The 14,183-nt window shown below is 40.3% G+C and overlaps 1 protein-coding gene across 2 annotated transcripts in view; it reads right to left on the reverse strand.

The window, feature by feature from the left end:
• LOC121438393 (beta,beta-carotene 9',10'-oxygenase) overlaps window positions 1–14,183 on the reverse strand; it is a 42,980-nt gene that overhangs the window by 18,242 nt on the left and 10,555 nt on the right. Inside the window, exons 1-4 of one of the 2 annotated variants that reach the window (XM_041638717.1) lie at window positions 11,134–11,157; window positions 9,450–9,650; window positions 2,268–2,479; window positions 1,749–1,864 (exon numbers count right to left, since the gene is read on the reverse strand). In XM_041638717.1, the coding sequence (XP_041494651.1) occupies window positions 1,749–1,864; window positions 2,268–2,479; window positions 9,450–9,613 (492 nt within the window). In that variant the 5' untranslated portion in view covers window positions 9,614–9,650; window positions 11,134–11,157. Of the gene's footprint in view, window positions 1–1,748; window positions 1,865–2,267; window positions 2,480–9,449; window positions 9,651–11,133; window positions 11,158–14,183 lie in introns of those variants that run through there. The other variant, XM_041638716.1, reaches the window with a different exon arrangement.

Genomic DNA, 14,183 nt, shown 5'->3' on the forward strand with positions numbered 1-14,183 from the left:
TGCTAATTAACCCAATTAAAAAATGGGGCACTGATCTGAACAGAGAATTCTCAACAGAAGAAGTTCAAATGGCCAAAAGACACTTAAGGTCATGCTCAACCTCCTTAGCGATCAGGGAAATGCAAATCAAAACAACTTTGAGATACCATCTTACACCTGTCAGATTGGCTAAAATCAAAAACACCAATGATAGCCTCTGCTGGAGAGGTTGTGGAGGAAGGGGTTCCCTCATCCATTGCTGGTGGGAATGCAAACTTGTGCAACCACTCTGGAAAGCAGTGTTTCGGTTTCTCAGGAAATTCGGGATCAACCTACCCCTGGACCCAGCAATACCACTCTTGGGAATATACCCAAGTGATGCCCGATCATATGACCAGGGCATTTGTTCAACTATGTTCATAGCAGCATTATTTGTAATAGCCAGAACCTGGAAACAACCCAGATGTCCTTCAATGGAAGAATGGATGAAGAAAGTGTGGAATATATACACATTAGAGTACTACTCAGCGGTAAAAAAACAATGACTTCTCAAATTTTGCATGCAAATGGATGGAAATAGAAAATACTATCTTGAATGAGGTAACCCAGACCCAAAAAGATGAACATGGAATGTACTCACTCATAATTGGTTTCTAGCCATAAATAAAGGTCAGTGAGTCTATAATTTGATATCCTAAAGAAGCTAAATAAGAAGGTGAACCCAAAGAAAAACATATAGCTATCCTTCTGGGTAGGGGAAGTAGACAAGATTGCCAGGCAAAACATCGGGATCTTAAGGGTGGGTGGGAGGGGGGTAAGGAGAGATGGGAAGAGAAAAGTGAGAACGGGAGGATGGGGGGAACTTGGGGCAACGGGATGATTGGGATAAAGGAAGGTTGGATAGGGGAGCAGGGAAGCACATATCTTAATTAAGGGAGCCATCTTAGGGTTGGGAAGAGACTTGGACCTAGAGGGGCTTTCAGGTGCCCAAGGCGAGGTCCCCAGTTAGTTCCTGGGGCAGCTGAAGATAGGGAACCTGAAATGATCCTATCCTATAGCCATACTGATGAATATTTTGCATATCACCATAGAACCTTCATCTGGCGATGGATGGAGATAGAGACAGAGACCCACACTGGAGCACTGGACTGAGCTCCCAAAGTCCCAATGAGGAACAGAAGGAGGGAGAAGATGAGCAAGGAAGTCAGGACCAAGAGGGGTGCACCCACTCACTGAGACAGTGGGGCTGATCTATTGGGAGCTCACCAAGGCCAGCTGGACTGTGACTGAAAAAGCAGGGGATAAAACTTGACTCTCTGAATATGGCAGACAATGAAGGCTGCTGAGAAGCCAAGGACAATGGCACCGGGTTTTGATCATACTACATGTTCTGGCTTTGTGGGAGCCTAGCCAGTTTGGATGTTCACCTTCCTAGACCAGGACGGAGCGGGGAGGACTTTGGACTTTCCACAGGGCAGGGAATCCTGACTGCTCTTCAGACTTGAGAGAGAGGGGGAGAGGCGTGGAGGGAGGGGGAGAGGAGTGGGGGGAGGGGGAGAGGAGTGGGGGGAGGGGGGAGGAGTGGGGGGGAGGGGGAGAGGAGTGGGGGGAGGGGGGAAGACTGGGAGGCTGGGAGGAGGCGAAATTTTTTTTTCTCAATAAAAAGAAGAAAATGGCAAAAAATAAAAATAAAATAAAATAAAATAAAAAATAAATAAAATAAAAAGAAAATTGGGATCTATTTTACTCATTTGGGGCCTACACATTACCTTTTCGGTCCTTTCCAGAGTTTCAATGTCCACTTTATTCATAAAATTGGTCTCGGTGCTCAAGTAGTAATCACCCTTGTACTGTACGAAGTTGACATTGGTGTTGTCAGTCATGACTGAAATCAGGTAGCAGACATTAACCACATGCTCTGAGGAAGAAATCTTCAATGCCCTCTTTCACACACACACACACACACACAAATACACACTCACACACACACACTCACACACTTACAATGTATTTTTCAAGGCCTGGAAAGATGTCTCAAAATTTAAGAGCACATATTGCTCTTCCAGAAGACTTGAATTCTCTTCCTAGCACCCACATAGGCAGCTCACAACCATCTGTAACTCCAGCTCCAGGACATTCAACAACTTCTTCTGGCCTCCACGGACACCCACAATCACAGACACATGCATATAAATAATAATATACTTTTAAAATGTATATTTTCAAGATTTCTATGTGTATAGATACTAATTTAAATGATGATCACTGTCGTTTTAAGGGCTCCTTACCAGGTGGCTCAAACCTGGACATGAAACGCTCAAAGATATTCTTGCATGGGTCAGGCAGAGCCAGTGTGCCAAATTCTGAGACCACGATTCTATCTCCAGCACTGTTGGCCTTGTATGCATCACTCTGTAGAAACTTGCTCCTGTATGTCACCGTGCCCTTCTCCATTCTGAACTGGTGAAGCAAAGCCATTCCATCAAACCAATGATTGTATCTGCAAATGGGAGGTGACAATAGAAACTAACTTAGGAATAAGGGAAGCATGGGGTCGAAATGATATTTCTCTCATCCAAATATAAAGATAAGCAAGAACATGGGTCCCCAGAACCAACCAAAAACTCAGAGAATCTGAAATTAAGGAATGACAGTGTTCTAAATTCCCTGGGCTACAACAGGAAAGAGCAATTTATATTCTCCTGACCCTGATCCTATGATTCTTAACCCCTGTCAAAAAAGCTCACTTTCCACTGGGCTGAAGGAAAAACCTACAGGTGAATCCTAAGATAATTCTGTGCATACCAGGTGGTGGCAGTGCATATCTTTAATCCCAGCACTCAGGAGGCAAAGGCAGGCAGATCTCTATGAGTTCAAGGCCAGCCTGGTCTACAAGAGCTAGTTCCAGGACAGACTCCAAAGCTACAGGGAAACCCTGTCTTGAAAAACCAAAGAAAAAAAATAATAATTTTGCTCTTTTCCCTATGACTAGGAGGAGAGAAAAAACCTGGCATTTTCCAAATCAGAACAAGTTCCTAAAAAGAAACATTCATCCTCACATCTTAAATGCATTCAATTTTCTGTTTATGATAGTTTTTTCAATTTTATTTTTTGCAGAATCATTTTGACCTTATAATTACACTAGAAATTACCTATTAAAGTGACGGAGCAGGTTTAGCAAGATGGTGCAGAGGGTAAAGGTGCTTGCTACCAAGCCTGATGTCCTGAATTCAATCCCCAGCACCCAGAGGATGGAAGGAGAGAACAGACTCCTGCATGCTGTCCTCTGACCTCCACATATATGCAATGGCACATGTAAAAAATAAAAATTAAAACATGGAACATCAAAAACCTGTAAGCAGAAAAAAATGTAGCCCTGTTTTGAAAAAATTTTATCACAGCCAGTGTAATGATATGCATCTGTTATCTCAACACTGGAGAGGTAGATTCAGGGACTAGAAGTTTGAAGTCACCCTGAGCTAAAACCCTGTCTCAATAAATAAATAAATAAATAAATAAATAAATAAACAAAAAAGCTATTATGAGATCTTTTCTTTCCTGTGTTTGACAGAGTAAATGCTTGATGTCATCAGTATGGGCAAGAAAAGCTAACATCATTGTCTGAAAAGACAATGGTTCCTGAAATCAGGGCTGGTCTTTGTTCTCTCAGGCTCAGATCAACATTACTCACAAGAGCAAAAAGACAGAAGCAAAAAAAATGTATTTACTTGTTGTAGGAGGCCACTTGTTTGTTCTGGGTTGCTCAGTTCCGAAATAACCACACAGAAACCATATTATTTGCAATACTGTTTGGCCAATAGCTTAAGTGTGTTTCTGGCTAGCTGTTATATCCTAAACTAACCCATCTCCATTAATCTGTGTATTGCTACATGGCTGTGGTTTACTGGCAAAATTTTGGCATGTCTGTCTCTGGTGGCGGCTCCATGGCTTCTCCCTGACTCTGCCTTCTTTTCCCCAGCATTCAGTTTAGTTTTCCCCACCTAGCTCTGTTCTACCCTATCAGGCCAAGCCAGTCTCTTTATTAACCAATGATAGTCACAGCATACTAGAGGAATTCCACATCATCTATTGATGACTGAAAATAAACTGATTGTAGAGGTTCATGCATGTTACCCCCAAATATGCCACTTTGACACACTATTCTGAGTTTGAAACACTTTAAGAACAGCAGCTGCAGACAAGCACTATGGCTTTCTGTTTTCTTTCCAATAGCAAAAATTAAAACTCCTTCATGAAAGATGGCCTCCCTGTATCAGAAAGAAGATAGACATCCTTGTACCTGGAGACATGAAGTTGAAGCAAAGAGAAAACAAACAGTATAAGCTGATTAAACGAGCATTCCCTTTGACAGTGACTTTCCCACAACTAGCTGCCCCAGCTCCAACCCTTGTCACAATTTACTACTTTTGGCCAAATTACTACCCAGGGGCTCTCTCATCTCTCCTCTTTCTCTCTCTCTCTCTCTCTCTCTCTCTCTCTCTCTCTCTCTCCCTTCCTCCCTCCCTCCCTCCTTCCCTCCCTCCCTCCCTCTTCTTTCTCTCTCCTCTCTCCCCCCTCTCTCTCTTCTTTCTCTCTCTCTCACCCCCTCTCTTTCTCTCTCCTCTCTCTCTCTCTTTCCTTGTTTGTAACAGGGTCTGACTACATAACCCAGGCAGGCCTTGAACTTGCTATGCAGATGAAGCTAACTTCAAACTTGTGATCTCCCTGCCCCAGCCTCCCAAGTACTAGAACATAGACCTGCACCATGCTCAATAGCTCTTCATTTTCTTACAGGGGTTCCCAAGTACATACAAACACTAGCAAACAGAGGTTATATGACTCCCTCCCCATTATTAACCCTCTCAATTGCTGATTTAATTCCTGGGACTAGTGAAGACCAAAAGAAGATGAGGAAAAATTTTTCCTCCTCTACAATACATACCATATTATTATCTAGCACTAAAAAGGAAGAAAACCCTATCATATGTCACAGCATAGATGAAGCTTGAGGATCATTAAGTTAAAGAAAATAGACTAGTCATAAAAGTACGGACACTATATAATCTATTTATATACAACCTTAGAAGTGGACAAAGGGGCTGGAGAGCTGGCTCAGTGGGTAAAAAAGCACAGTCACATAACATGCAATTACACACACTAAACAAATGTACCTTAAAATTAAAAGCAAAGTATTGAGGTTTATAAAAACATGGATAAAGTTGGTTAATGGAGGACAGAAAAAATGACAAATTGCTGCTTGTTAGTTCCAATTTTGCAAGATGAGGAAATTCTGAAAATGTTTCACAGTGTGAATATACATGACACTAGTGAACTGTACAAATGGTTAAAATGTAAATTTTAAATTCTGTGTGTTTTACTACTTTTTTTAATGTAGATAAAAAGAAGAAAAATGTCCCTTTATTTTCCATAATTTCAGATGCCGTCTTTATCAGATGCTCAGTTTGGTAAGTTGTGGGTCTGGTTTTTGGCTTCCTATTCTGTCATCTACTCCTTTTTCATGAACAATGTCATAATATTTCAATTGTAGAGAATTTACAGTACTCTAGATGTCTTGTACAAAATTAGCAATTTTCATTTATAATGTGTTCTTGATAATTCTTGCATATTTATTTTTCCATATGACCTTTGATAGTAATTAGTATAATTTCTGGTAAATAGCTTGTTGGAATTTTTATTAATATCATAATGTATTTATAAATAACAGGAAATGCACCTTTAAAATACTGTCACTTTGTTCAAAACAAGAGGTGACGTTTCCATTTGTCCAAATGTGCTATCCATTTCTAAGCACAAAACACCAAGAGCCAAGTCCCTTTCCTAAGTATTTAGTCCACTGCTACCATGAGTGATGTTTTTTCCACCAGCATGGGTCTATAGCCTGTTGCCTTGCATTTTACTGTTTTGTTTAGTGTTATTATTTATTTTGGTTTTTATGATTTACTAACCTACCATTTGAAAGGAGAGGGCTTACTTCTTCTCTTAGGCTTTGGTCCCTAAATCAATACCTTTAATCTAACTGTGTTACTTACATATGGTTTGATGCTGAGTTTCACATAGTAGTGGAAACACTGAGCATCTTTCCTGGGTATGGGGGTAAAAAACACTTGCAGGGCTACACACAGAGAAACACTGTCTCAAAAAAAAAAACCACTTGTAGCAGTTCCCAATTTAGCTATTTTTACATAAAAATACAGGCATGAACAAGAGAGAAGGTATATTCACATTATGAAATCGTGTTAAGAAACTATCTGTTAAGTCTGATTTTCCTGGGACATTTTATGAGACATGAATAATGAATTTCAACAAAAAGTCTTCTCAGCACCTATGAAGATAATTTTATAACTATTTTTCTTGGGTAGATTTCCTATTGATGAGCCAACCTTGCTTTCTTAGACTTCATTCCACCTGGTCTTTGTGAATTTTATTTGTAATGTGATGTTAGGTTCTGTTATAAATAATTTATTAATGTCAAATTACTAAATATGTGTGTGTGTGTGTGTGTGTGTGTGTGTGTGTGTGTGTGTGTGTAGTTTTTTGAGACAGGGTTTCTAGGTAGTTTTGGAGCATGTCCTGGAACTAGGTCTTGTAGACCAGGCTGGCCTTGAACTAGCAGAGATCCACCTGCCTCTGCCTCCTGAGTGCTGGGCTTAAAGGCGTGAACCATCACCACCTGGACCCTTGCGCCTTTTAAAACCAAAAAGAAAGAAAGAAAATGTATTTTATAAGTATATTTAGCTGCCTAAAAGTCAATCTGCTTAAAATTTCTATCTCTATCCATTCTAGTAATTCATATTTCCTAAAAAGTTATTCAAGATGTTCAAATGCATTTGCACTGAGACCCACAAAATCTCTTAGGAGTTGTTTTTTTTTTCCTGTTTGAATGGTTACTTCTTTGTTTTCTCTTGTTCATGTTTATTTGTGCTTTCCCACTTCTTTTACACTCTGTTATTTATTGGTTTGTGTACTTTGATTTTTCTCCACTTTCAGTCTCTACCTCAGCCTCCATCCTCCTCTCCACCTACCAGCAATCTGACCTCTAAAGTACCTCCCTGAAGGCCTCTTGTGCAGTGGGGTGGGGCACTCTACTACATTTCATGCATACTATCCACTGACTACAAAGCTCAGCATATTATAATGCCTGCAAGTATGAAATATATATCCTGAAATTTTCCTGGGAATGTCTCATTCTCTGGGTCCTTGGCCTCTTTTCAAAAACAGATGGAGAGGAATGATGGACTGTGACAGCCAGGCACATGCTCTGGTGTAGCTGACAGAAGAGCAGAATGTTAGTTGGCAGAGCAAGGGAAGAAAGGAAGAAATTCTTTGGTAGAACGCTCATTTCTGTAAATTAAAATGAGCTCTGTGGATGGATGTAATGATAGTGGCATGACAGGATGAACGAACTCAGTGCTATTGAACTGCACCTTTGTAAGTAGTTAAGATAGTAAGCTTATGTTTTACATATCTATTGCTCAATTTTTAAAAGATAATAAGCTCTGAAATAACAAGTCACTAAAGATAATGATCATCTCTGCTTTATAACAACATAAAGCCATTATAGTGTGAAGTTTTAAGTGTGTATGTATGTCTATAAATAAATACATATGCCAGAGAATGTGTGTGGAGGTCAAAAGACAACTTGCTGGAGCTGGCTCTCTCCTTTGACGTGTGGGCTGGCCTTGACACGTCATGCTTGTTAGCAAATACCTTTACTCACTGAGCTAACTTGCTGGTATGATAGCATAAATTTTTTAAAAAGCAGAACAAGAGAAATTTCTACTGGTGATTGCAATTCTTTTCTTATTGATTTTTTGATTGATTTTTTTGTTTTATGTATATTAGTGTTTTGTTTGCATGTATATATGTGTACCACATGCATGCCTGGTGCTCAATGAGGTCAGAAGAGGGCTTCAGATGTCCTGGAACTGAAGTTACAGATGGTTGTATGTTACCATATGGTTCTGGGACTCAAACACAGGTCCTCTGCAAATGCAACTCAAAATCACTGAGACATCTCTCCAGGTCCCCAGATGACTGCCATTTTTTAAAAGGTAAGTCTATGGAAACAGTAGAGAAGGCTGGCAGGGAGTAACATAAAATCGTTAAAGAAGATGTGTCAGGGAATACATGCTCATCCCTCCACCCAAGGAACTTTGCTGTAGTTTAAATTTTTCATACAAAAAATTTTCAACATTTAAAAATGTTACAAAGCAGATTATTTCCTAGCCATAGACACATCTGCCTATTATTTTATATCCCTCAGACACACAAAGAAATGATATCCTAAAGACTTACTGGGTTTTTACCCAATGTATCTACCTATTGAGTGCTAGCTAGCAAGATTTGAGATATTGGGAACATTTAGATAAATTAGGAAGCATTCTGCCCTCATGGATCTTACATCCTAGCCAAGGAACACTGCTAACATACACAAACAAAAACAAACAAGGTGGGAGAGATGGCTCAGTGGTTAATAATAGTTCTTGTTGCTCTTACAGAGGACATGGATTCAGTTTCCGGCACCCACAAGGTGACTCACAATCACCCATAACTCCAGTTTCTGGGGATCTAATACCTTCTTCTGATCTCTGCAGGCACCAGGCATTTATATGATACATATACTTACAAAGTAGGCAAAACACTGATACAAATAAAATAAAATAAATGATAAATAAGTCATTTTTAAAAAACAAACCAACAGCTGGGCAGTGGTGGCAAGTGTCTTTAATCCCAGCACTTGGGAGGCAGAGACAGGTGGATCTCTGTGAGTTCAAGGCCAGCCTGGTCTATAGAGTGAGTTCCAGGACAGGTTACAGAGAAACCCTGTCTCAAACAAAACAAAACAAGAAACCTAAAACCTAAAAACAAACAAACAAAAACAACAGAAAAAAACAAGCCAATAGAGTAAATGGACACTCGCAATGAAAGTGCTACGTATAAACTGGTGATACAGTCAGTCTTGGTGTTCTTAAAATGGAAGTCACAGGGGGCATTAAAGGAAGTGAGATTTGAGTTGACATCAGAAGGACAAAAATCAGGACTAAGAGATGAAGGAAGACATGTAAGAGAGCATCAATGCCAAGATATTAAGCAAAAATATGTGGAATTCTAAGAGGCCATTGTGTCTGGGAAGTTCAGGGTGGCAGAGAAAGAGGCAGGCGGTATAGGCCATGCCCTTCCTTCAGGCCTTGGGGTTTCTCAGAGATCCTTGCATTGCTCTCTTGTGAACTTCAAATTCACAATTCATGCTGCACATGAGGGAGCACAATGATTTAAAAACAAACAAACAAACAAAAAACTTTTTTTTCTTTTATAGGCAACAATTTCCTTATCTCTAGTGAAAGACTAAAATTGCAGCAACCACCACAGAGAAGAAATTACTGAATTCATGTTCCATAGAACCAAACTACACCATGAAGCCCACATTGTTCTCCAAAATCTAGGCTTACTTATCCTTTCCAAACTCGAACTTCCCAGGTCCAACCCGAAGGAGACTGCCATTGAGCCACTCAGGAATGTGTCCTCGGACTTGAGCAGAGATGGTGTCCAGTGTCTCCTCCACCGTGGTCAGCAGTGGAGCAATGCACAACAGACTCTCTTGTTGTCTCGACATGGTGTTTGGTGAGTATTTCCCACGTGCTTCTTCGAAACTGTGAAAGAGAAGCGAAAAGCACACACATGTGCACACATGCACACGTGCACACACACATATTGTTACAGGATCTCTTGTTAACATGTTTATTCCACTACAGACACAAGCACAAACACACACATTGTTACAGGACCTCCTGCTAACATAAAACCCCTCCAGGCAATTCTATGGAATGAGAGCTTGAGGGAAATGTGAACCTAAACCAGTCTCCAAATTCTTCTCGCCTTTCCTTTTCCTTTTTTTTCTTTTTAATATTCTTTATTGAATCTTTGGAAATTTCACATCATGCACCCTAATTCTAGTCTCCTTGCAGTCTCTCCATATCCTCCCCTCACCGCTACAGTGTCTCCCAAAAGAAATTTTTTAAAAAAAATCAAACCAAAACATGAAGTGTTAACATAATACCTTAGTTACTACTATTGTCATTTCCCATAGTTGAACAATTCTTTTCCTTTTCTAGATTAACTCCTCATGTTATTAACCCCAGACGTAGTAATGTCAATTTAATTGTTAGAGAGAAATGGTGGCCATTCAATATTTCCATAGTTATATTGATAATGGTACCTTAGGTAAGTCAGAATGTAATCCCAAAGATTTCACTTTGATCTCTAAGTATTTATCAAGATTTGGATTTAATTTCTTCTATTTTAATTATATATATATATATATATATATATATATATACACATATATAAAACAAGAATATTTGGCTGTTGAGGTGGCACACTACTGTAATACCAGCACTTAAAAAGCGAAGAGGGAAGAGCATATAAGGCCATCTGGACTACCAAGTAAGATACTTCTCAGAAGGGTGGGAGGAGAGCAGGGGGAAGTGGGAGAACCAGAAGGTAGGTCAATCAGCAAGTTGCTTACTGTGCAATCATGGGACTTGAGTTCCTACACTCAGATAAAGAGTGACAATAACATTGGGTGCAGCAGCAAGCCTTGTTACCCTAGCACTGGTACAGTGAAGAGTCTATGGTTTGCTGGCCAGCTGGTTTAGCCCAGTTAGTTATCAGCTACAGGGTCAGAGAGAGAGAGCATCTCAAAAAATAAAGGTGGAAAGAAACTGACGAAGACAACTGCTATCAACCTCCAGCCTCTACCTGTAGACACACATGCAAACACACACATAACAGAAAAAGGTTAGAAAATTCTACCTGTTTATAGGGTCCATGGGTCTACCCCTCCTCCCAGGGTTCATCTTGAAGACAGTTTCTAGCCAGACATCTTGTTGCAGTTTCCAGCTAAACAACCTGTTTGTTCCTGTGCTCCCTCTGGCCCCTGGTGGTTAGCTGTTGTAGGAGGAGCAGGCAGCGAACCACCGCCCAACTAGCTTAACCCCCGAAATAACCACACAGAAATTGTATTAATTAAATTATTGCCTGGCCCATTATATCTAGCCTCTTCTTGGCCAACTCTCACATCCTGATCTAACCCATTTCTACCAATCTGTGTAACACCACGTGACTGTGACTTACCAGCAAGATTCTAACCTATGTCTGTCTCAGGCAGGAGATTCAAGGCATCTGCCACTCTGCCCTTCTTCCCAGCACTCTGTTCTGTCTACTCCGCCTATCTAAGTTCTGTCCTATCAAAAGGCCAAGGCAGTTTCTTTATTCAACCAATGAAAGCAACACATAGACAGAAGAACCTCCTACATCAGTTAGCTATAGGGCAATTGTTTACTCCACCTTGGGTGCGGTAATTTCCCACCTGCCTGGGGGGACTTCCATTGTGCAACAGCTAGGTATATAAGGTTTTTTCCTAAACTTGAATAAATGGCACTCGGCTTATCTCCTCTTGAATGACCCAGGTCTAGTGTGTGTGTTGTTTTAATCTCCAAGACTTTGCCCAGCTTGCGAACTGTGAACTGTACCTAGAGTGATGCAGGAATTACACCTGTTGTTCAAGGTCTAACTTAAATGTTCCTTCCTTTAAAGAGAGTAAGTAGTCTAGAGTGTCTAGGTTCAACTCTTATGTCATTTCCAAAGTAAGTTTTTTAACCTCTCTGTGCTTTTTCTTCTAAGATAGAGAAATAAAAATTCTTATCATGCCTTACATACTAAGTGATCATGCAAGTTTACTGGAAACTTTAGAATACATACATAGCCCCAAAATGCTTGGTATTATTTATTTAATGTCTAATGATCGATACAATAAGATGCACTATGGATTTTCTTTCTTTGAAACATGTTAGTTTTTCTACAAAGAGCTAGACATTGCAGAAATACTGAAAAGCCTCCAACCCCAACAAGAGGAACTTGTTATCCAAGGGGTCAGATGAGTCACTCTGGTATCATGCCTCCCTGTTACTCTCTGGTACAAGAGCTCAAATCCAAATTCCTGAACTCCACTCTACTCTATACATAATAATACATAGTATGTGTTATAAAGCAAGTAACTATATGAAAACATGGGAATGATGGTGTGTAGAGGTATTAAGAAAATGCTTTGAGCCAGGCAGTGGTGGCAGACACTTTTAATCCCAGCACTAGGGAGGCAGAGACAGACTCTCTAGTCTGTGAGTTCAAGGCCAGCCTGGTCTACAAGAGCTAGTTCCAGGACAGGCCCCAAAGCTACAGAGAAACCCTGTCTTGAAAAAACAAAACAACAACAAAAAAAAGGCTTTGGGGAAAAAAATCTTGTTTTTCTTAACTCTACTTTTGTAAACAGCAGTGAATCTATTTTATTCTCCTCTTAGATTAAAATTTCCTGATAAAAAGCAGATTAACTATTTCGCATAGAGTTAAACTGAACAGCCCAATTAGGTACACATGAATTCTAAGTATTTCACATTTTATGTGTATGCCTGGTGCCCTCAGAGGTCAGAAGTAGGTACTGGATTCCCCAAATCTGGAGTGAAGGATGGTTTGCACCACCATGTGTATGGTGCGAATCAAATCCAGATCATCTTGAACGGTAACCAGTGCTCTGAACCACTAAGCCATCTCTCTTGCCCCTTCATTTTAGATTATATTTAGATATCTGTATGCTCTGGACTCTATGTTATTGGCAATCTTGCCCTCTTCAAGCTTCTTGTAATATTTGATATGGTAGATATTTGATATGCTACCATCTCCATATACCTGCTTCTGTTCTTGGCTTGGGAGACAAGCTATTCTGACATTTAATTACTGTTTTAATTTTGCTGTCCTCTAACTATGCTGCTTTTTGTCAGCTTTCTTATTCTTTAGTTGACAACCTCAGGCAAACATCTTAACCCCATCGAACCTCAAGTTTTTCCATGATAAAATAAGGATTAAGAGAGGTTAATGATTCCTGCCTCTATCTATCATCATAATTAAATATAATACTTTACAAATGTTAATCTCCTTTCCCTCTTACCACCACATAAATGTCCAGGTATAACCTTGGACCTTTACTCTTTAATCTCGGCATTCCTCCTTAGGAATCTCATCCTGGCTCTTAAATACTCCAGTTATGTCTTAGACATGACTCTCAACACTTGACCTTCTCTTCTGAATCAGTTCTTTCACCGGCTAAAACACCTCACTTTAGTCTCTCTGTGGGCACTGAACTCATCTTGTTCTCTGCCCTTACAACACAGTTCTTCTGACCACAGCAGCACAGGACCAGGAGGGGAAATTTGAAAAAGACTTCCATGGCTTAAGTATAAATTTCCCAGACTCAAAATTCTGCATGGGTAACTTTATTCTCACCAGTCTCTCCTCCCTGAGACTACACATTTTTTCCTAACCTAAAAGTGCTTCTTGCTTGGCTCTGTGCCTAAACTTCTCTTTCCTCTGAGTCACTTCCTCAACCTCCCAGTTGGAGGAGAAGCTGGAAAGAGAAACTCGGTGAGGAATGAAGCTGCTTCCACACACCAGAGCTTCCTACTTCATGAGCTACTTGAGCCCCTGGGCCATCTTAAGAGTCGGAGACCTCAGGCCAATTGCCTCCAGCTCTAAATAGCTCCTCAGGACTCCAGATTCTAATTTATCTGTAGGATAAATGAGATGAGCCAGGAAGATGGTTTTACACCAGTGTACTGATCTGACAAATCCAGAGATGCACTACTCCTAACTCAAGTTTCCTACACACAAATCTGGCCGTATCATTTATCCCTAACTCACAGCCTTGTTTAGTCTCACCCCAACCTAGCTGTTCACTCCACCTAAATGAACTATACCCTAATCTCTTCTCATGAATAATCTACTCTCTACACCCAGGATCTTCCCATCTCCTTTATATGAAATTGTCGTGTGCAATTTAACCTTCAAGTTCTAGTTTCTCAGTCACCTGCTTCCTAAGCACCACATCCCCATTTCCTCACTGCAGCTGTTGGTAGTGTCCCTGTGCTCCTTATCTGGCTGTCTTGTGTGATAAAGATAAGTACACTTTACAGCCTCTCCGAGAAGTACTCCTAGAATACAAAGTCTAGCTTACCTCTCCTCGCCCTAACACCTAACACACTGCCTTACACACACTGCAAGCCCTAAGTGATTAGGTAACTTTATAATTTACTGTGTATATTGGTGTAACTTCTGGCAGTTCTATATCAACCAAT

The sequence above is a fragment of the Microtus oregoni genome, unplaced genomic scaffold (genome assembly GCF_018167655.1).
Source record: "Microtus oregoni isolate MIOR12 unplaced genomic scaffold, Mior012 000055F_ref0000237, whole genome shotgun sequence".
In the NCBI taxonomy this organism is placed as follows: Eukaryota; Metazoa; Chordata; class Mammalia; order Rodentia; family Cricetidae; genus Microtus; species Microtus oregoni.